Source organism: Mustelus asterias, chromosome 6, assembly GCF_964213995.1.
Source record: "Mustelus asterias chromosome 6, sMusAst1.hap1.1, whole genome shotgun sequence".
In the NCBI taxonomy this organism is placed as follows: Eukaryota; Metazoa; Chordata; class Chondrichthyes; order Carcharhiniformes; family Triakidae; genus Mustelus; species Mustelus asterias.
In genome coordinates this window covers 147,461,877-147,484,136 of record NC_135806.1, presented here as the reverse complement: position 1 = coordinate 147,484,136, position 22,260 = coordinate 147,461,877, and the positions used below count along the sequence as shown (strand labels likewise).

The window sequence follows — 22,260 nt, the reverse complement described above, 5'->3', positions numbered from 1 at the left end:
CCCCAACATCATGTGCTATGACATTTATAATCTCATGTCATGCCTTATCAAATGTCTTTTGGAAATCTAAATACACTACAACAACTGATTCCCCTTAACCACCCTGCTTGTTACATCCTTAAAGAACTCTCAATAAATCTGTCAAATATGATTCCACTTTCACAAAACCATGTTGACTCTGCCCGATTGTATTATGATTTTTTTTAAATGTCCTTCACTCCCTCCCTCAAACATTTTCCGGACGACAGATGTTAGATGAACTGGCCTATGATTTCCACCTTCCCAATTATCTCCTTTTCTTGAATCGTGGTGCTACATTTTTGGCTTTCCAATGCAGAATCTAGGATATTTTGGAAAGAAATAACTTTTGCACCCACTAACTCTGCAGCCAATTAGAATGCAGGTTGTCAGTTCAGCTTTTAGTCTCATTAGTTTTCCCTCTACCTTTTCTCTAGTAATAACGGTTGTTTTAAGTTCCTCCCTCCCTTTCGCCTCGAGTTCTTCTATTCTTGGGAAACTTTAACTTTTACTGTGAAGACAGATTCAAAGCACTTGTTTGAAGTCTTGATTATTTCCTTGTATACCATTATTAATTGCCCAGTCTCACGTTCTAAGAGACTAATGCTTAATTTAGCTTCTTTCCTCTTCTTTATGTAATTGTCAAAGCTTTGACTGTCTTTTTGATAGTTCTTGCCAATTTTTTCTCATACTCCAATTTCTCCCCTTTTGTTTTAAGCCATTTGTTGATTTCAAAAGTTTCCCACCTTCTGGCCTATCACTAATCTTTGAAACATCCTTAATTAACAGCGCTACCACCCACCCCCCTCACCACTCATATAATCCTCGCTCGATTTTTCTTTCAATTTGGTTATTATCCTTAACTCCCTTAGTCAAGGATGGTGCATCTTTCTCACTTTGTCCTTCTTTCTCAATATTATATGTCCCTGTTGAGAGTTTTAAATATCTCATTAAATGCCTTCTATTGCATTTCCACCGTCTTGTCTTTTAACCCAATTTCCAATTCCGCTCTAGCCAAATCTAGCTTCATAGCCTTGTATTTGTCTTCAAGTTTAAGGCACCAGCTTCAGACACAAAACTTATCCTAAAACTGAATGAAAAATTCCATCTGATGATCTCTCATACCTAAAGGATCCCTTATTGATCTCGTCCGTTGCATTACACACAGGACTCTAAAATCGGCCCCGCAGGTGGAGGGGGTGGTTAAGAAGGCGTATGGTGTGCTGGCCTTTATCAATCGAGGGATTGAGTTTAGGAGTCCGGGGATAATGATGCAGCTATATAAGACCCTCGTCAGACCCCACTTGGAGTACTGTGCTCAGTTCTGGTCACCTCATTATAGGAAGGATGTGGAAAAGATTGAAAGGGTGCAGAGGAGATTTACAAGGATGTTGCCTGGATTGAGTGGCATGCCTTATGAGGATAGGCTGAGGGAGCTCGGTCTTTTCTCCTTGGAGAGACGTAGGATGAGAGGAGACCTAATAGAGGTATATAAGATGTTGAGAGGCATAGATCGGGTGGACTCTCAGAGGCTTTTTCCAGAGTGGAAATGTCTGCTACGAGAGGACACAGGTTTTAGGTGCTGAGGGGTAGGTACAGGGGAAATGTTAGGGGGAAGTTTTTCACAGAGGGTGGTGGATGAGTGGAATCGGCTGCTGTCAGTGGTGGTGGAGGCGAACTCAATAGCGTCTTTTAAGAGACTCCTGGATGAGTACATGGGACTTAATAGGATGGAGGGTTATAGGTAGGCCTAAAAGGTAGGGATATGTTCGACACAACTTGTGGGGCCGAAGGGCCTGTTTTGTGCTGTAGTTTTCTATGTTTCCATAACCAGTTCGTAAACAGCCTGCTTTCTGGTTCTTTTCAAAACCTACCGTTCTAAGAAACTATTACGAACACACTATGAACTCATCCTCAAGGCTACTTCTGTAATTTGATTTATCCAACTGAAATGATCAAAATCTCAACTATTGTTACAGTACGCCTATTACAGACTCCCATTGTTTTGGTTTATAAAGTCTGCCCTACAGTGTAACCACTCACCAATTATTTCTTCCCCTTGCTTTTTCTTAGTTCCACCAAAACGGATTCTACATTTTGGCCTGAATCAAGAAAACTTTCTCACAACTGTACTGATTTTATATTTTAATAAGAGCCACCCACCTCTCTTTCCTTTCTTTGGGCCCTCCTGAAATGTCAAGTATTCAAGTCCCAGCTGGTACCACTTTGAGATCATGTTTCTGTCATAGCTATTGTGTAAAATCAATTACAAACATCGGAACAGGAATAGACTTTTCAGGCTTTAAACCTGCTCTGCCATTCAATAAGATCATGGCTGATCTGGTTACGATCCCAACTCCACTTACCCTCTGCCCTCATAACATTCCCTTGTCTATCATACAGCTGTGCCACGGGAAAGTGAGGACAGAAATGGAGTGAGGTGGAGGATGAATGTGTGGCTGAGGGACTGGTGCAGGGACCATTGGGACCTCTTCAGGGGCAGGTGTGACCTGTACACAAAAAATGGGTGGCACTTGAATCCAAGGGGGACCAATGTTCTGGCAGGAAGGTTGGCAAAGGCTACTGGGGAGAATTTAAACCAGATAGATTGGGGGGAGGGGATCGAGACGAGGTGACTGGGAGTGAGGAAGTTAGCTCACAAACAGAGCAGGGTTATAGACAGTGTAAGAGGGAGGAGGTTAATAACATTTCAACAATTCGGGTCCAGATAAAAGCTGGAATAAGGACACTTTGCCTGAATGCACAAAGCATTCGGAACAAAGTAAATGAGTTGATGGCACAAATGGGTATGATCTAGTGGCCATTACAGAAACGTGGTTACAGGGTGACCAGGAATGGGAAATGAATATCATGGGGTATCAGGCATCGAGAAAGGATAGACAGGATGGAAAAAGGGGTGGGGTAGCTCTGTTAATAAAGGATAATATCAGGGTAGTAGTGAGGGACGACATAGGTTCTAAGGAGCAAAACGTGGAAACATTATGGGTGGAGATAAGGAATAGTAGGGGGAGAAAGACACTAGTAGGCGTGGTCAATGGGCCCCCAAATAATAATGTTGAGGTGGGGAGGGCTATAAACAAGCAAATAATGGATGCGTGCAAAAACGGAACGGCAATAATCATGGGGGATTTTAACCTGCATATTGATTGGCTGACTCAAGTTGGACGTGGTGTGATGGAGGAAGAGTTCTTAGAATGCTGTCGGGATAGTTACCTTGAACAGTATGTTACAGAACCTACGAGGGAACAAGTTAGCTTAGATCTGGTAATGTGTAACGTGACAGGTAGAATTAAGGATCTTCTTGTGAAGGACCCTCTTGGGTCGAGTGATCACAATATGGTCGAATTTCTGGTGCAGATGGAGGGGGAGAAAGTAGGGTCCCAAACCAATGTCCTCTGCTTGAACAAAGGGGAGTACGATAGGATGAGGGCTGAATTGGCGAGGGTGGACTGGGAGAGCAGACTGGTAGGTAGGACAGCTGAGGAACAATGGAGGATTTTTAAGGAGATCTTTTTCAGTACTCAGCAAAAATATAGTCCGATGATAAAGAAGGACTGTAAGAAAAGGGATAGCCAGCCGTGGATAACAAAGGAAATAAAGGAGTGTATTAAATTAAAAACCGATGCGTACAGAGTGGCCAAAAATAGTGGAGACTTAGAAGATTGGGAAAGCTTTAAAAAACAACAAACAATGACTAAGAAAACGATAAAGAAAGGAAAGATAGATTATGAAACTAAACTAGCTCTAAACATAAAAAATACTAGTAAAAGTTTTTACAAATATATAAAAAGGAATAGAGTGGCGAGAGTGAATGTTGGACCCTTGGAGGACGAGAGGGGGGATTTAATAGTGGAAAACGAGGAAATGGCGGAGACTTGAAATAGGTTTTGTGTGTCGGTCTTCACGGTGGAAGACACAAATAGTTTACCGAATATTAACGATCGAGTGTTGGTAGGAGGAGAGGTACTCAATACAATTATTGTTACTAGAGAGGCAGTGCTTGGTAGACTAACGGGACTGAAGGTGGACAAGTCCCCGGGCCCGGATGGAATGCATCCCAGGGTACTGAAAGAAATGTCACAGGTAATAGCGGATGCGTTAGTGGTTATTTATCAAAATTCACTGGACTCTGGGGTAGTGCCAGCTGATTGGAAAACGGCTACTGTTACGCCGCTGTTTAAAAAAGGAAGTAGACAAAAGGCGGGTAACTACAGGCCGGTTAGCTTAACGTCTGTAGTTGGGAAAATGCTGGAATCCATCATTAAAGAAGAAATAGTGGGCCATCTGGATAGGAATGGTTCGATCAAGCAGACGCAGCATGGATTCATGAGAGGAAAGTCGTGTTTGACGAACTTACTGGATTTTTATGAAGATGTGACTAGTGCGGTTGACGAAGGGGAACCTGTAGATGTGGTGTTTTTGGATTTCCAAAAGGCATTCCATAAGGTGCCTCACAAAAGGTTTCTGCAGAAGATTGGGGCACACGGAGTTGGAGGTAGGGTGTTAGCGTGGATTGGGGATTGGCTATCCAACAGGAAGCAGAGAGTTGGAATAAATGGGTGCTTTTCAGGTTGGCAGATGGTGACTAGTGGCGTGCCGCAGGGATCGGTACTGGGGCCTCAACTGTTTACTATTTACACAGATGATCTGGAGGAGGGGACTGAGGATAGGGTAACAAAGTTTGCTGACGACACGAAGATAAGTAGGAAAGTGAATTGCATAGAGATTTGGATAGGTTGAGTGAGTGGGCGAGGATCTGACAGATGGAGTATAACGTTGACAAATGCGAGGTTATTCACTTTGGAAGAAATAATAGCAAATTGGATTATTATTTAAATGGAAAAAAATTACAACATGCTACTGGGCAAAGGGACCTGGGGGTCCTTGTGCATGAGTCGCAAAAACTCAGTCTGCAAGTACAACAGGTGATCAAGAGGCAAATGGGATGTTGGCATTTATCACGAGGGGGATAGAATATAAAAGCAGGGAGGTCTTGCTGCATCTGTACAAGGCATTGGTGAGGCCGCAGCTGGAATACTGTGTGCAGTATTGGTCTCCATACTTGCGAAAGGATATATTGGCCTTGGAGGGAGTGCAGAGAAGGGTCACTAGGTTGATACCAGAGATGAGGGGTGTAGATTATGAGGGGAGATTGAGCAGATTAGGTTTGTACTCATTGAAGTTTAGGAGGCTGAGGGGTGATCTTATAGAGGCATATAAGATAATGAAGGGGCTGGATAAGGTAGAAGTGGAGAGATTCTTTCCATTTAGAAAGGAAATCAGAACTCGAGGGTACAGCCTCAAAATGAAGGGGGGTCAGTTTAGGACAGAGTTGAGGAGGAACTTCTTCTCTCAAAGGGTGGTGAATCTCTGGAATTCTCTGCCCACTGAAGTGGTGGAGGCTACCTCGTTGAATATGTTTAATGAACATAGAACACAGAACAGGCCCTTCGGCCCACGATGTTGTGCCGAGCTTTATCTGAAACCAAGATCAAGCTATCCCACTCCCTATCATCCTGGTGTGCTCCATGTGCCTATCCAATAACCGCTTAAATGTTCCTAAAGTGTCTGACTCCACTATCACTGCAGGCAGTCCATTCCACACCCCAACCACTCTCTGCGTAAAGAACCTACCTCTGATATCCTTCCTATATCTCCCACCATGAACCCTATAGTTATGCCCCCTTGTAATAGCTCCATCTACCCGAGGAAATAGTCTTTGAACGTTCACTCTATCTATCCCCTTCATCATTTTATAAACCTCTATCAAGTCTCCCCTCAGCCTCCTCCGCTCCAGAGAGAACAGCCCTAGCTCCCTCAACCTTTCCTCATAAGACCGACCCTCCAAATCAGGCAGCATCCTGGTAAATCTCCTCTGCACTCTTTCCAGCACTTCCACATCCTTCTTATAGTGAGGTGACCAGAACTGCACACAATATTCCAAATGTGGTCTCACCAAGGTCCTGCCATTATTCATGTAAATTGAGTCTGTGTCTTTATAAGCTCTGTTTGTGAACAGAATTCCCACTCACCTGAAGAAGGGGCTTAGAGCTTCGAAAGCTTGTGTGGCTTTTGCTACCAAATAAACCTGTTGGACTTTAACCTGGTGTTGTTAAACTTCTTACTGTGTTTACCCCAGTCCAACACCGGCATCTCCACATCATTCGATCAGACAGCCAGTTACCTATCCAATCGGCCAACTTTCCCTCTATCCCACACCTCCTTACTTTCATCATAAGCCGACCATGGGGGACCTTATCAAACGCCTTACTAAAATCCATGTATATGACATCAACTGCCCTACCTTCATCAACACACTTGGTTACCTCGTCAAAAAATTCAATCAAATTTGTGAGGCACGACTTGCCCTTCACGAATCCGTGCTGACGATCCTGGATTAATCCGCATCTTTCTAAATGGTCGTAAATCCCATCTCGAAGGACCTTTTCCATCAATTTACCAACCACCGAAGTAAGACTAACCGGTCTATAATTACCAGGGTCATTTCTATTCCCTTTCTTAAACAGAGGAACAACATTCGCCATTCTCCAGTCCTCTGGCACCATCCCCGTGGACAGCGAGGACCCAATGATCAAAGCCAAAGGCTCTGCAATCTCATCCCTTGCCTCCCAAAGAATCCTCGGATATATTTCATCAGGCCCAGGGGACTTATCGACCTTCAGTTTATTCAAATCTGCCAGGACATCCTCCCTCCGAACATCTATTTCCTCCAGCCTATTAGCCTGTAACACCTTCACTTCCTCAAAAACATGGCCCCTCTCCTTGGTGAACACTGAAGAAAAGTATTCATTCATCACCTCGCCTATCTCTACTGACTTCATACACAAAGAACAAAGAACAGTACAGCACAGGAAACAGGCCCTTCGGCCCTCCAAGCCTGTGCCGCTCCTTGGTCCATCTGGACCAATCCTTTGTATCCCTCCATTCCCAGGCTGCTCATGTGACTAGCCAGGTAAGTCTTAAACGATGTCAGCGTGCCTGCCTCCACCACCCTACTTGGCAGCGCATTCCAGGCCCCCACCATCCTCTGTGTAAAAAACATCCCTCTCATATCTGAGTTATACTTCGCCCCTCTCACCTTGAGCCCGTGACCCCTCGTGAACGTCACTTCTGATCTGGGAAAAAGCTTCCCACCGTTCACCCTATCTATCCCCTTCATAATTTTGTACACCTCTATTCGATCTCCCCTCATTCTCCGTCTTTCCAGGGAGAACAACCCCAGTTTACCCAATCTCTCCTCATAGCTAAGACCCTCCATACCAGGCAACATCCTGGTAAACTTTCTCTGCACTCTCTCTAACGCCTCCACGTCCTTCTGGTAGTGCGGCGACCAGAACTGGACGCAGTACTCCAAATGTGGCCTAACCAGCGTTCTATACAGCTGCATCATCAGACTCCAGCTTTTATACTCTATACCCCGTCCGATAAAGGCAAGCATACCATATGCCTTCTTCATCACCTTCTCCACCTGTGTTGCCACCTTCAAGGATTTGTGGACTTGCACACCTAGGTCCCTCTGTGTTTCTATACTCCTGATGACTCTGCCATTTATTGTATAACTCCTGCCTACATTATTTCTTCCAAAATGCATCACTTCACATTTATCCGGATTAAACTCTGCCACCTCTCCGCCCAATTTTCCAGCCTATCAATATCCTGCTGTATTGCCCGACAATGCTCTTCGCGATCCGCAAGTTCTCACTCCTGTCCTTGACCGGCCCTAACCTCACCCTGGTCATTCTTTTATTCCTCACATAAGAGTAAAAAGCCTTGGGGTTTTCCTTGATCCGACCCGCCAAGGACTTCTCATGTCCCCTCCTAGCTCTCCTAAGCCCCTTTTTCAGCTCGTTCCTTGCTAACTTGTAACCCTCAATCGAGCCATCTGAACCTTGTTTCCTCATCCCTACATAAGCTTCCCTCTTCCTTTTCACAAGACATTCCACCTCTTTCGTGAACCATGGTTCCCTCACTCGGCCATTTCCTCCCTGCCTGACAGGGACAGGGACATACCCATCTTTCAAAAGTCACTGGAGTCAGGGAAAGTCCCAGAGGATTGGAAAATCGCTGTTGTAACCCCACTGTTCAAGAAGGGAACAAGAAAAAAGATGGAAAATTATAGGCCAATTAGCCTAACCTCAGTTGTTGGCAAAATTCTAGAATCCATCGTTAAGGATGAGATTTCTAAATTCTTGGAAGTGCAGGGTCGGATTAAGACAAGTCAGCATGGATTTAGTAAGCGGAGGTCGTGCCTGACAAACCTGTTAGAGTTCTTTGAAGAGATAACAAATAGGTTAGACCAAGGAGAGCCAATGGATGTTATCTATCTTGACTTCCAAAAGGCCTTTGACAAGGTGCCTCACGGGAGACTGCTGAGTAAAATAAGGGCCCATGGTATTCGAGGCAAGGTACTAACATGGATTGACGATTGGCTGTCAGACAGAAGGCAGAGAGTTGGGATAAAAGGTTCTTTCTCAGAATGGCAACCGGTGACAAGTGGTGTCCCGCAGGGTTCAGTGTTGGGGCCACAGCTGTTCTCTTTATATATTAACGATCTAGATGACGGGACTGGGAGCATTCTGGCCAAGTTTGCCGATGATACAAAGATAGGTGGAGGGGCAGGTAGTATTGAGGAGGTGGGGAGGCTGCAGAAAGATTTAGACAGTTTAGGAGAGTGGTCCAAGAAGTGGCTGATGAAATTCAACGTGGGCAAGTGCGAGGTCGTACACTTTGGAAAAAAGAATAGAGGCATGGACTATTTTCTAAACGGTGACAAAATTCATAATGCTAAAGTGCAAAGGGACTTGGGAGTCCTAGTCCAGGATTCTCTAAAGGTAAACTTGCAGGTTGAGTCCGTAATTAAGAAAGCAAATGTAATGTTGTCATTTATCTCAAGAGGCTTGGAATACAAAAGCAGGGATGTACTTCTGAGGCTTTATAAAGCACTGGTTAGGCCCCATTTGGAGTACTGTGAGCAATCTTGGGCCCCACACCTCAGGAAGGACATACTGGCACTGGAGCGGGTCCAGCGGAGATTCACACGGATGATCCCAGGAATGGTAGGCCTGACATACGATGAACGTCTGAGGATCGTGGGATTATATTCATTGGAGTTTAGGAGGTTGAGGGGAGATCTGATAGAAACTTACAAGGTAATGAACGGCTTAGATAGGATGGACGTAGGGAAGTTGTTTCCATTAACAGGGGAGACTAGGACGCGGGGGCACAGCCTTAGAATAAAAGGGAGTCACTTTAGAACAGAGATGAGGAGAAATTTCTTCAGCCAGAGAGTGGTGGGTCTGTGGAATTCATTGCCACAGAGGGCTGTGGAGGCCGAGACGTTGAGCGTCTTCAAGACAGAAATTGATAAATTCTTGATTTCTCGAGGAATTAAGGGCTATGGGGAGAGAGCGGGTAAATGGAGTTGAAATCAACCATGATTGAATGGTGGAGTGGACTCGATGGGCCGAATGGCCTTACTTCCGCTCCTATGTCTTATGGTCTTATGGTCTTAAGGACACCCAGTCTTTGTTCCTTGAAAAAGTTCCACTTTTCATTCGTTCCTTTCCCTGACAGTTTCTGTTCCCAACTCATGCCCCCTAATTCTTGCCTAATCGCATCATAATTACCTCTCCCCCAATTGTAAACCTTGCCCTGCCGTACGGCCCTACCCCTCTCCATTGCAATAACAAAAGACACCGAATTGTGGTCACTATCTCCAAAGTGCTCTCCCACAACCAAATCTAACACTTGGCCCGGTTCATTTCCCTGTACCAAATCCAATGTGGCCTCACCTCTTGTCGGCCTATCCACATATTGTGTCAGGAAACCCTCCTGCACACACTGCACAAAAACTGCCCCATCCGAACTATTTGACCTACAAAGGTTCCAATCAATATTTGGAAAGTTAAAGTCCCCCATGACAACTACCCTGTGACCCCCACACATATCCATAATCTGCTTAGCAATTTCTTCCTCCACATCTCTATTACTATTTGGGGGCCTATAGTAAACTCCTAACAACGTGCCCGCTCCTTTCCTATTTCTAACCTCAGCCCATATTATCTCAGTGTGCAGATCCCCCTCGAAGTGCCTTTCCGCAGCCGTTAAACTATCCTTGATTAACAATGCTACTCCTCCACCTCTTTTACCAGCTTCCCTACACTTACTGAAACATCTATACCCCAGAACGTCCAACAACCATTCCTGTCCTTGTTCTACCCACGTCTCCGTAATGGCCACAACATCGTAGTCCCAAGTACCAATCCACGCCCCAAGTTCATCTACCTTGTTCCCGATGCTCCTTGCATTGAAGTAGACACACTTCAACACACCTTCCTGTCTACCGGTACCCACCCTTGACCCTGATACCTTCCCCAATACCTCACCACCCTCAACACTGGCTTCTGGACTACAACTCCTTTTCCCACTCCCCTGACAAATTAGTTTAAACCCCCCTGAAGAGCCATTTCAAATTTCCCTCCCAGGATATTGGTGCCCCTCTGGTTCAGGTGCACCCTGTCCTGTTTGTAGAGGTCCCACCTTCCCCAGGATGTGTTCCAATTATCCACATATCTGAAACCCTCCCTCCTACACCATCCCTGCAACCACATGTTTAACTGCACTCTCTCCCTGTTCCTCAACTCGCTATCACGTGGCACCGGCAACGTACCAGAGATGACCACATGTTTTGGCTTGGCTCTCAGCTTCCAGTTTAAGTCATGGCTCTCAGCTTCCGTTTAAGTCACGGATAGATGGATTTCTGATCGGTAGGGGAATTAAGGGTTATGGGGAGCAGACAGGTAAGTGGAACTGATTCACTTCAGATCAGCCATGATCTTATTGAATGGCGGGGCAGGCTCGAGGGGCTAGATGGCCTTCTCCTGCTCCTATTTCTTATGTTCTTATGTCTTAATTCTGCCTCGAGTAAATTCAATCACCATTGCTTTCTGGAGAACAGAATTCCACATATTAACGGTCTGCAGAAAATATTTTTCCTTTATCTCCATTTTAAAATGGAGACCTCTTATTCTTAAACTATGTCCCCTAGTTTTAGACCTCCCACAAATGGAAACTGCCTCTCCGCGTCTATCCCATTTAGAAACATAGAAAATGGTTGCAGGAGTAGGCCATTCGGTCATTTGAGCCTGCTCCACTATTCAATATCATGGCTGATCATGTACTTCCAGTATCCCACTCCCTCTCTATTCCCCTTGATCCCTTTGGCCACATGGCCAAGCCCAACTCCCTCTTGAATGTATCTAATGAACTGGCCCCAACAGCTTTCTGTGGTAGGCAATTCCACAGATTCACAACTCAGTGAAGAAGTTCTTCCTCATCTCAGTCCTGAATGGTCTATTCCTTATTGTTAGACCTTGACCCCTAGTTCTGGACTCCCCCAACAGCGGGAATATTCCAGTCCCATCAGGAGTTTATATGTTTCTATGAGATCTCCCCTCATTCTAAATTCCAATGAGTACAAGCACAGTCGATCCAGTCTCTCTTCATATGTCAGTTCTGCCGTTCCAGGAATCAGTCTGGCAGTCTCTTCTTAAAGGTTTCAATAAGATCATCTCACATTCTTCTAAACTCCAAAGAATATAGGTATATAGCGCGTTTAACCTTTCTTCACAAGATAACTACATCTGTAGTGGGTAAGTTGTTGGAAGGTATTCGGAAAGACAGGCATTTTAGGAGGGCAAGGACAGATTAGGGACAGTCAGCATGACTTTGCGAGTGGAAAATCATGTCTCTCAAATTTGATTGAGTTTGTTGAAGGGGTAACCAAGAAGGTAGATGAGGGCAGCGTAGTTGATGTTCTCTACATGGACTTTAGCAAGGCCTTTGACAAGGTACCAAGTAAAAGTTTATTAGTCACAAGTAAGACTTACATTAACACTGCAATGAAGATACTGTGAAATTCCCCTAGTCGCCACAGCCCGGCGCCTGTTCGGGTCAATGCACCTAACCAGCACGTCGTTCAGACTGTGGGAGGAAACCGGAGCACCCGGAGAACATGTAAACTCCACACAGACAGTAACCCAAGTCAGGAATCAAACCCGGGTCCCTGGTGCTGAGGCGCAGCAGTGCTAACCACTGTGCCGTGCCACCAAATGATAGGCTGTTGCATGAGATTAAATCTCATGGGATCCAAGGGGAGATGGCCAATTGAACACAGAATTGGCTTGATGACAGAAGACAAAGGGTGGTTGTGGAGGGTTGTTTTTCAAACTGGAGGCCTGTAACCAGCGGTGTGCCTCAGGGATCAGTGCTGGGCCCACTGTTATTTCTCATTTATATTAATGATTTGGATGAGAATTTAGGAGGCACGGTTAGTAACTTTGCAGATGACACCAAGATTGGTGGCATAGTGTACAGTGAAGAAAGTTATCTCCGATTGCAAGAGGTCCTTGATGATTTGGGCCAGTGGGCTGACAAATGGCAGATGGAGTTTAATTTCGATAAGTGCGAGGTGATGCATTTTGATAGATCAAACCAGGGCAGGACTTACTCAGTTAATAGTAGGGTTTTGGGGACAGATAGAACAAAGAGATCTGGGAGTACAGGTTCATAGCTCCTTGAAAGTGGAGTCACAGGTGGACAGAGTGGTGAAGGCGTCATTCGGCATGCTTGGTTTCATTGGTCAGAACATTGAATACAGGAGCTGGGACGTCTTGTTGAAGTTGTACAAAACATTGGTAAGATCACATTTGGAATACTGTGTACAGTTCTGGTCACCCTATTATAGAAAGGATATTATTAAACTAGAAAGCGTGCAGAAAAGATTTACTTGGATGCTACCGGGACTTGATGGTTTGAGTTATAAGGAGAGGCTGGATAGACTGGGACTTTTTTCCCTGGAGTGTAGGAGAATTAGGGGTGATCTTATAGAAGTCTATAAAATAATGAGGGGCATATATCAACCAGAGTCAATATCTTTTCCCAAAGGTAGAGAAGTCTAAAGCTAGAGGGCATAGGAGATTTACTAGGATGTTGCCTGGTATGGTGGGAAGGTCTTATGAGGAAAGGCTGAGGGACTGGAGGTTGTTTTCGTTAGAGAAGAAGGTGGTTAAGAGGTGACTTAATAGAGGCATACAAGGTGATCAGAGGATTATATAGGGTGGATAGTGAGAGCCTTTTTCCTCGGATGGTGATAGCTAGCACGAGGGGACATAGCTTTAAATTGAGGGGTGATAGATATAGGACAGATGTCAGAGGTAGGTTCTTCACTCAGAGAGTAGTAAGGGCGTGGAATGCCCAGCCTGCAACAGTAGTGGACTCGCCAACATTAAGGGCATTTAAATGGTCATTGGATAAACATATGGATGATATTGGAATAGGGTAGGTTAGATGGCTTTAGATTGGTTTCACTGTTTGGTACAACATCGAGGGCTGAAGGGCCTGTACTGCACTGTAATGGCATCAAGGTTGGTAAGTCGCCGGGACCGGATGGGATGTACCCCAGGTTACTGTGGGAGGCGAGGGAGGAGATTGCGGAGCCTTTGGCGATGATCTTTGCATCGTCGATGGAGACGGGAGAGGTTCCGGAGGATTGGAGGATTGCAGATGTGGTCCCTATATTCAAGAAAGGGAACAGGGACAGCCCGGGAAATTACCGACCGGTGAGTCTAACCTCAGTGGTTGGTAAGTTGATGGAGAGGATCCTGAGAGACAGGATTTATGATCATCTAGAGAAGTTTAGTATGATCAAAAGTAGTCAGCACGGCTTTGTCAAGGGCAGTTCGTGCCTTACGAGCCTGGTTGAGTTCTTTGAAAATGTGACCAAACACATTGACGAAGGAAGAGCGGTGGATGTGGTCTATATGGACTTCAGCAAGGCGTTCGATAAGGTCCCCCATGCAAGACTTCTTGAGAAAGTGAGAGGGCATGGGATCCAAGGGGCTGTTGCCTTGTGGATCCAGAACTGGCTTGCCTGCAGAAGGCAGAGAGTGGCTGTGGAGGGGTCTTTCTCTGCATGGAGGTCAGTGACCAGTGGAGTGCCCCAGGGATCTGTTCTGGGACCCTTGCTGTTTGTCATTTTCATAAATGACCTGGATGAGGAAGTGGAGGGATGGGTTGGTAAGTTTGCTGACGACACCAAGGTAGGTGGTGTTGTGGATAGTTTGGAGGGATGTCAGAAGTTGCAGCGAGACATAGATAGAATGCAAGACTGGGCGGAGAAGTGGCAGATGGACTTCAACCCGGATAAGTGTGTGGTGATCCATTTTGGCAGATCCAATGGGATGAAGCAGCAGTATAATATGAAGGGTACCTTTCTTAGCAGTGTAGAGGATCAGAAGGACCTTGGGGTCCGGGTCCATAGGACTCTTAAATCGGCCTCGCAAGTGGAGGATGCGGTCAAGAAGGCGTACGGCGTACTGGCCTTCATTAATCGAGGGATTGAGTTTAGGAGTCGGGAGATAATGCTGCAGCTTTATAGGACCCTGGTTAGACCCCACTTGGAGTACTGCGCGCAGTTCTGGTCACCTCATTACAGGAAAGATGTTGAAACCATTGAAAGGGTGCAGAGGAGATTTACAAGGATGTTGCCTGGATTGGGGGGCATGCCTTATGAGGATAGGTTGAGGGAGCTTGGTCTCTTCTCCCTGGAGAGACGAAGGATGAGAGGTGACCTGATAGAGGTTTACAAGATGTTGAGAGGTCTGGATAGGGTAGACTCTGAGGCTATTTCCAAGGGCTGAAATGGTTGCTACGAGAGGACACAGGTTTAAGGTGCTGGGGGGTAGGTACAGAGGAGATGTCAGGGGTAAGTTTTTCACTCAGAGGGTGGTGGGTGAGTGGAATCGGCTGACGTCGGTGGTGGTGGAGGCAAACTCGTTGGGGTCTTTTAAGAGACTTCTGGATGAGTACATGGGATTTAATGGGATTGAGGGCTATAGATAGGCCTAGAGGTGGGGATGTGATCGGCGCAACTTGTGGGCCGAAGGGCCTGTTTGTGCTGTGGCTTTCTATGTTCTATGTAATGTTCTATGTTTAAGGAGAGGGGGAGAGATACAGAAGTGTCCAGAGGGACAATTTTTTCAGAGGGTGGTGAGTGTCTGGAACAAGCTGCCAGAGGCAGTAGTAGAGGCAGGTACAATTTTGTCTTTTACAAAGCATTTAGACAGTTACGTGGGTAAGATGGGTTTACAGGGATATGGGCCAAATGTGGGTAATTGGGACTAGCTTAGGGGTTAAAAAGGGCAACATAGACAAGTTGGGCCGAAGGGCCCGTTTCCATGCTGTAAACATTCTCCCTGTGTCTGCATTGGTTTCCTCCGGGTGCTCCAGTTTCCTCCCACAGTCCAAAGGTGTGCAGGTTAGGTGAATTGGCCATGCTAAATTGCTCCTTAGTGTCAGGGGGACTAGCTAGGGTAGATGCATGGGGTTATGGGTATAGGGTCTGGGTGCATTGTGGTTGGTGGAGACTCGATGGGCCGAATAGCCTCCTTCTGCACTGTAAGATTCCATGATTGGATTCTATGATAACTTGAGAATGAAGTATTTATGCCAATTCTGTTGTATGATAGTTAGTAAAACATCTATCATTGCTGATAACATGATCCCCTACACCAGAGGCTCTCACATAGAATCATGGCATGGTGATAACACAAAAGACAGCCTTCCAGCCAGTCATGCCTGTGTCAGTATACTAAACAGCAGTTTCCACTCCACTGCCTTTTCCCTTTTCAGAAAATGATCCAATTCCCCTTTAAAGCCTCACCCATAATGTAGGTTCATTTTATGTGGCACCTTATTGAATGTCTTCTGAAAATCCAAATACACTACACCCACTGGTTCCCATTTATCTACCCTGTTTGTAACATGATGAGAAGTATGTATGTGAATGTGCAGCATATGCTAAATAAGGTTGCTCAGCTGTAGGTTCTGTTAGCCACATAGAAATATGATGCTGTGGCTACAACAGAGCTATTTCAATGAAGATTAGGCCTGAGAATTAAATATTTCTGGATCCAGGGAGTTCAGCAAAGATAGGAAAGGAGAAAAGGGGGAGGGAATGGCATACTGATTAAAAGGACATTGCAGTTCTGGAAAGGGAGGATGCCCCAGGGTGATGGACAGAATTTATTAGGCTACATCTAAGAAACAACATAGGTACCTTTACTCAGTATAGTCTATGGGTTACCAACTAGTGGGCAAAATATTGAGGAACAAATGCGTATGGAAATTGAAGTCGTCAAGGAAGGGAAGTGTCAAAGTTGGGCCATGTGGTGGTGAGAGAAAGGTGGAAATTGGAAGCAAAGTTGATGCAGTTTTCAGTTTCTGGGCCTCCATTCATTCACGCACCCCCCCCCCCCCCCCCAAACGGTCTGAGGGCTCTTCATTTCTTCCTTGAGGTCCAACTAGCCCCCATCCACCAGCACCCTCCTACGCTTTGTTGCCTCATTGTTGGCCTGTGAAAAAAGGAATTAGAAAATTGAAGAATTTCCCCTTTAATTCATTTCACTTTCCCCAAGGAAAGTTGTTACAGGCATCCGTAAGGTGCTGTCTTTTTGTACATGTGGAATATTCCTTCTTCCATCCAACTCTGCCTTTTCCTGCTCATAAGTTTAAAGTTAAGTTTATTTATTAGTCACAAATAGGTATAGTAACCTACTTCTTCACACCCTGCTTCCTGTAATAATTCTATTCCATTCTTCCAGTTTCTCAGTCTCTGTCACATCTGCTCTGATGATGCACTTCCATAACTGTGTTTCTAGTTACCCCCGACTGTGGTGGACTGGATCCTCAACCCTGTCTGACCTATTTCCTGCATTTCTATTCTCATGCATCCCCCTCCCTTCCCTAAGCTGCAATAGGGTTCCCCTTTTCCTCATTTTCCACTTCACCAGCCTTCACATTCAAAGGGTCATCGTCCATCATTTCTGTCACCTTCAGCATGACTTCACTACCGAACATATCTTCCCTTCGTCTCCTGTCCAGTTTCTCCATGCCACACTGGTCTACTCCTCCTTTGCGGATGACACTAAAGTCGGTGGAGTTGTAGACAGTGCGGAGGGAAGTGGCAGGTTACAGAGGGACATAGATAAGCTGCAGAGCTAGGCTGAGAGGTGGCAAATGGAGTTTAATGCGGACAAGTGTGAAGTGATTCACTTTGGAAGGAGTAACAGGAATACAGGGTACTGGGCTAATGGTAAGATACTCGGTAGTGTGGATGAACAGAGGGATCTGGGTGTCCATGTGCATAGATCCCTGAAAGTTGGCACCCAGGTTGACAGGGTTGTTAAGAAGGCGTACGGTGTGTTAGCTATTATTGGTAGAGGGATTGAGTTTCGGAGGTCATGCTGCAACTGTACAAAACTCTGGTGCGGCCGCATTTGGAGTATTGCGTACAGTTCTGGTCGCCCTATTATAGGAAAGATGTGGAAGTGTTGGAAAGGGTGCAGTGGAGATTTACCAGGATGTTGCCTGGTATGGTGGGAAAATCGTATGAGGAAAGGCTGAGGGGCTTGAGGCTGTTTTTGTTAGAGAGAAGGTTAAGAGGTGACTTAATAGAGGCATACAAGATGATCAGAGGATTAGATCGGGTGGATAGTGAGAGCCTTTTTCCTCGGATAGTGATGGTTCGCACGAGGGGACATAGCTTTAAATTGAGGGGTGATAGATATAGGACAGATGTTAGAGGTGGGTTCTTCACTCAGAGAGTAGCAAGGGCGTGGAATGCCCTGCCTGCAGCAGTAGTGGACTCGTCAACATTAAGAGCATTCAAATGGTTATTGGATAAACATATGGATGATATTGGAATAGTGTAGATTCGAGGGGCTTTAGATTGGTTCCACTGGTCGGCACAACATCGAGGGCCGAAGGGCCTGTACTGCGCTGTAATGTTCTATGTTCCTTAACTCCCAACATCTTGTCCCCTTACCGCAGCACTTTCCCATGCAATTGCAGTAGGTGCATAGGTAAGGAATAGCTAAGAAAGAAGCAGTGAGGTTGTTTCCACTGGCAGGTGAAACTAGAACTAGGGGGCATGGCCTTAGAATAACAGGGAGCAGATGTAGAACTGAGTTGAGGGGGAACTTCTTCACCCAAAGGGTTGTGAACCTGTGGAATTCCCTGCCCAGTGAAGCAGTTGAGGCTACCTCATTGAATGTTTTTAATGCAAGGATAGATAAATTTTTGAACAGTAAAGTAATTAAGGGTTATGGTGAGCAGGCGGGTAAGTGGAGCCGAGTCCACAAAAAGATCAGCCATGATCTTATTGAATGTCAGAGCAGGCTCGAGGGGTCAGATGGCCTACTTCTGCTTCTAGTTCTTATGTTCTTATGTAACACCTGCCCCTTTACCTCCTCACCATCCCAGGCCCCAAACACTCATTCCAGGGGAGGCAGCAATTTACTTGTGCTTCTTTCAGTTTCATATACTGTATTCACTGCTCTACACTGGAGACCTAACGCAGAATGGGTAACTATTTGACGGTACAACTTCAAGCACCACCTGAGCTTCTAGTTCCTTGCCATTGTAAGTCACCACCTTGCTCTCACATACTAATTGCTGTCTCCAGCCTGCTGCAGTATACCCTTTGACAGCACCTAACCCATTACGTTTCTGAAAAGTCATACTCCACTCGAAATGTTAACTGTTTCTCTCTCCATAAATACAGCGAGACCCGAGTACTACCATAATTTTCTACAACAGTATGTTTTCAGTCCAATAAGGGAGGATGCACTGCTAAATCTGGTTCTTGGGAATGAAGAACCAGATGTCAGTCGGAAATGATTTAGGGAACAGTGGTCATTGCATCATCAGGTTTAATTTGGCTATAGAAATGGGCAAGGAACAATCTAGAGAAATAATTATTAGGGGAAGGCCAACTTCAATGGGGTAAGAATGGGGAAAAATTTCATCAGAATGGTTACATGGATGAGGAACTTCAATTATGTGCTCAGATTGGAGAAATTGACTGTTCTCCTTGGAGAAGAGAAGCTTGAGTGGAGGTCACGAGATATCTACACAGTGCAGATTGACAGAAACCATTGCTGAAAGGACTGAGAACCAGAGGACACAGATTTATGGTGACTGACAAAAGCAGCAACTGTGACATGAGGAATTTTTTTTGACAAGTAGCAGGTGCTTACAATTGGAATACACTGCCTTAGTGTGGCATAGAATCCTACAGTGCAGAAGAGGTCCTTCAACTCATCAAATCTGCAGAGCCAGGTTCAAATCAACACATTCACGGGGGATTTGGATTAATATTTGAAAACAGATTATGCACAGCTAGAGAGAAGGCAAGGGAGAGGCACTAGGTGAACTGCTCCTTCAGAAAACCAGTATAGATGCAACAAGCCAAAATAGCCTTCTCCTGTGCTGCAGCCATTCTATGATTCTAGTCATGCATCAGAGTACAATCTTCCAGTCAGCTGAACAGGTAAAAATGAAACCCATAAATGTCTGCATTGATAACTTAATCTGAATCAGAACATGCCAGCAGTTTCTGTGATTTCATCAAAAAAGTGTTTAGCCCATATTCTGAGGAAATGCTTCCTCTAATTTCCCTCACTGTGCGTGGGTTGTTTGGTGCACCATGCAGTCCTTGTCGCAAGGTCACACATGTATGTTAAGGAGACCGTTCTTATGTATGGCCTGTGTTTATCCCCTGTGCAGCATGTTCTGGTCCGCTGCGTGGTCAGGCACTCACGCAACTTAAGGCAAACACTGTTCTCAGGGTCAGTGCAATGGTTTAATTCAGAGGCTCTTAATGTAACTGATAGAAATCAGAATTGAGCTAGCAATCTACTTTATACAAAATAACTTTCATCAATCTGATTAAACAAAGGCTTGTAACAAAAAAGTGCTCATTAGTTCTTTGTTGACATTTAAGTGAGATAAAATCATCTCAAATTAAATAAATTATGCTAATGAGCTACGATCTAAAATCTTTGCATATATAATTGTCTTAAATTTTAACGCACACTAAACAAATCCAAACCTTATTTAGAGTCAAACCAGATACCAACAATAATGCTGCAATAATAAGAAAGCAAAGTAGAAAGGACTGCTTTCACTGTAAGTAGGCCGTCACCCTGTAACTCCCAATCAGTATAATTTCAGAAATGTATATCGCTACCTATAGAAAATGCTTCAATTTTACTTTAGCTTCTTCCGTGCCCTGTCATAAGTTAGTTCACCCCTCCCTCAATGTAAGTCTTACTTCAGTGAGAACTAGTTCTTGAAACTGTCCTAGTTGTGACATAACTAAACCAGGAAAAACATTGGGTCACCATTATAAGCATCACTCAAAGAGGGGGGCCGGAATTTTACCGCCCCACCTGCCACATGAATCGAAGTGGGCAAGGGACAGACCATGGAAAGGTGTGTTGACCTCAGGTGGGATTTTATGGTATTGGGACGAGTGAGGCTGTAAAATCTCGCCCAGGGACTGCGGCCATGGGCCAAAAAGAATATGAAACAGAACTTTCAAATAATCTCAATATCATTGTCCAATTGTGGAAATCAAGTAGCTTGAAAGCCAAGAAACAATTACCCTTCATGCCCATATCGTCCAGTTCTTCAATTAGCATGCTTCTTTGCAAACAGTCTCAAATATTAATTATATTACACACAGTATTAAGGATAGGTTCAGTACATGCAACTTTATAAATTTACCCTTTGGAGTTCCATCGCTGCTCGCAGGAGAACACACTGCTTGTGGGGATCTTAAAGGGAAGGAAGCAGCATTCCTCAATGAAGAATCACCATCCTATGATAAAAAAAGAAAAAACATTAGCCTAGAAAATTTACCACAAATAAGCAAAATCAAATACAATATCTACAAAGTACAAGGAAAGAAAACCTTGTTTAAAGAATGACAGTAGCATAGTGGTATAATCTTACTAGGCTAATGATCCAGAAACCCAGATACAGGAGTTGAGACGTCTTGTTGCAGTTGTACAAAACATTGGTACAGCCACATTTGGAATACTGTGTACAGTTCTGGTCGCATTATAGAAAGAATATTATTCAACTAGAAAGAGTGCAGAAAAGATCAACTCGGATGCTACCGGGACTTGATGGTTTGAGTTATAAGGAGAGGCTGGATAGACCGGGACTTTTTTCCTCTGGACCGTAGGAGGCTGAGGAATGATCTTATAGAGATCTATAAAATAATGAGGGGCACAGATCAGCTAGATAGTCAACACCTTTTCCCAAAGGTAGGGGAGTCTAAAACTAGAGGGCATAGGTTTAAGGTGAGGGGAGAGATACAAAAGTGTCCAGACGGGCAATTTTTTCACATAGAGGGTGGTGAGTGTCTGGGACGAGCTGCCAGAGGCAGTAGTAGAGGCGGGTACAATTTTGTCTTTTAAAAAGCATTTGGATAGTTACATTGGTAAGATGGGTATAGAGGGATATGGGCCAAATGCGGGCAATTGGGACTAGCTTAGTGGCTAAATAAACAGGCGGCATGGACAAGTTGGGCCGAAGAGCTTGTTTCCATGCTGTAAACCTCTGGCTCTAGAGGTTCCTCATCCTAGGAATGAGTCAAGTGAATCTTTTCTGAACTGCTTCTAATGCACTTTCTTTTTCAAATAAGGAAGGCAAAACTGTACATATTCCAGATGTGGTCTCAGCAGTTGGGACTAGCTTACTGGTTAAAAAAAGGACAGCACAGGCAAGCTGGGCTTAAGGGCCTGTTTCCATGCTGTAAACCTCTATGACTACGACTCTATGTAGCCAAGGCCCAGAGACACAAGTTCAAATTCAATCACGGCAGCTGGGGGAATTGAAATTCAAATAATAATTCCAGAATAAAATACTAGGCTCAGTAATGATGAAATCATGAAAATATCAGGTTGTCATAGAATCTCATTTGGTTCACTAATGCTTCCACGAAATCGATGTTCTTCCTGGTTGGCCTAAATATCACACACAGAGCATTGCAGTGGACTCTTAACTGCTCTCTGAAATGGCCTAGCAAGCCAATCAGTTGAATCAAACTGCTACAGTAAAGCTGAAGAATAAGACATCACAAACTAACCAGCATCGATCTAGGCACCAGAAACAATGAGGTTTATCCAGCTCAGTCAATCCTGCAAAGTCCACCCCATTGTGATCTGGGCAGATTTGCCAAATTGAAACACATTAAAAAATTTGAAGTGGGTGGACAGGGTAGATGCTAAGAAAGCATCTCAGACTCAGGGGTCAGGCATTTAAAATAGGATTAAGAAAAATGGCTATACT

The 22,260-nt window shown here is 44.8% G+C and overlaps 1 protein-coding gene across 10 annotated transcripts in view; it reads right to left on the bottom strand.

Annotated features, from left to right (window-relative positions):
- Nucleotides 1-22,260, bottom strand: part of LOC144495209 (nipped-B-like protein) — a 728,344-nt gene that overhangs the window by 461,581 nt on the left and 244,503 nt on the right. For all 10 annotated transcript variants that reach the window (XM_078215273.1, XM_078215271.1, XM_078215278.1 and 7 more), the window contains one exon: nucleotides 20,689-20,782. In XM_078215273.1, coding sequence (XP_078071399.1) covers nucleotides 20,689-20,782 — 94 coding nt within the window. The remainder of the gene's footprint in view (nucleotides 1-20,688; nucleotides 20,783-22,260) is intronic.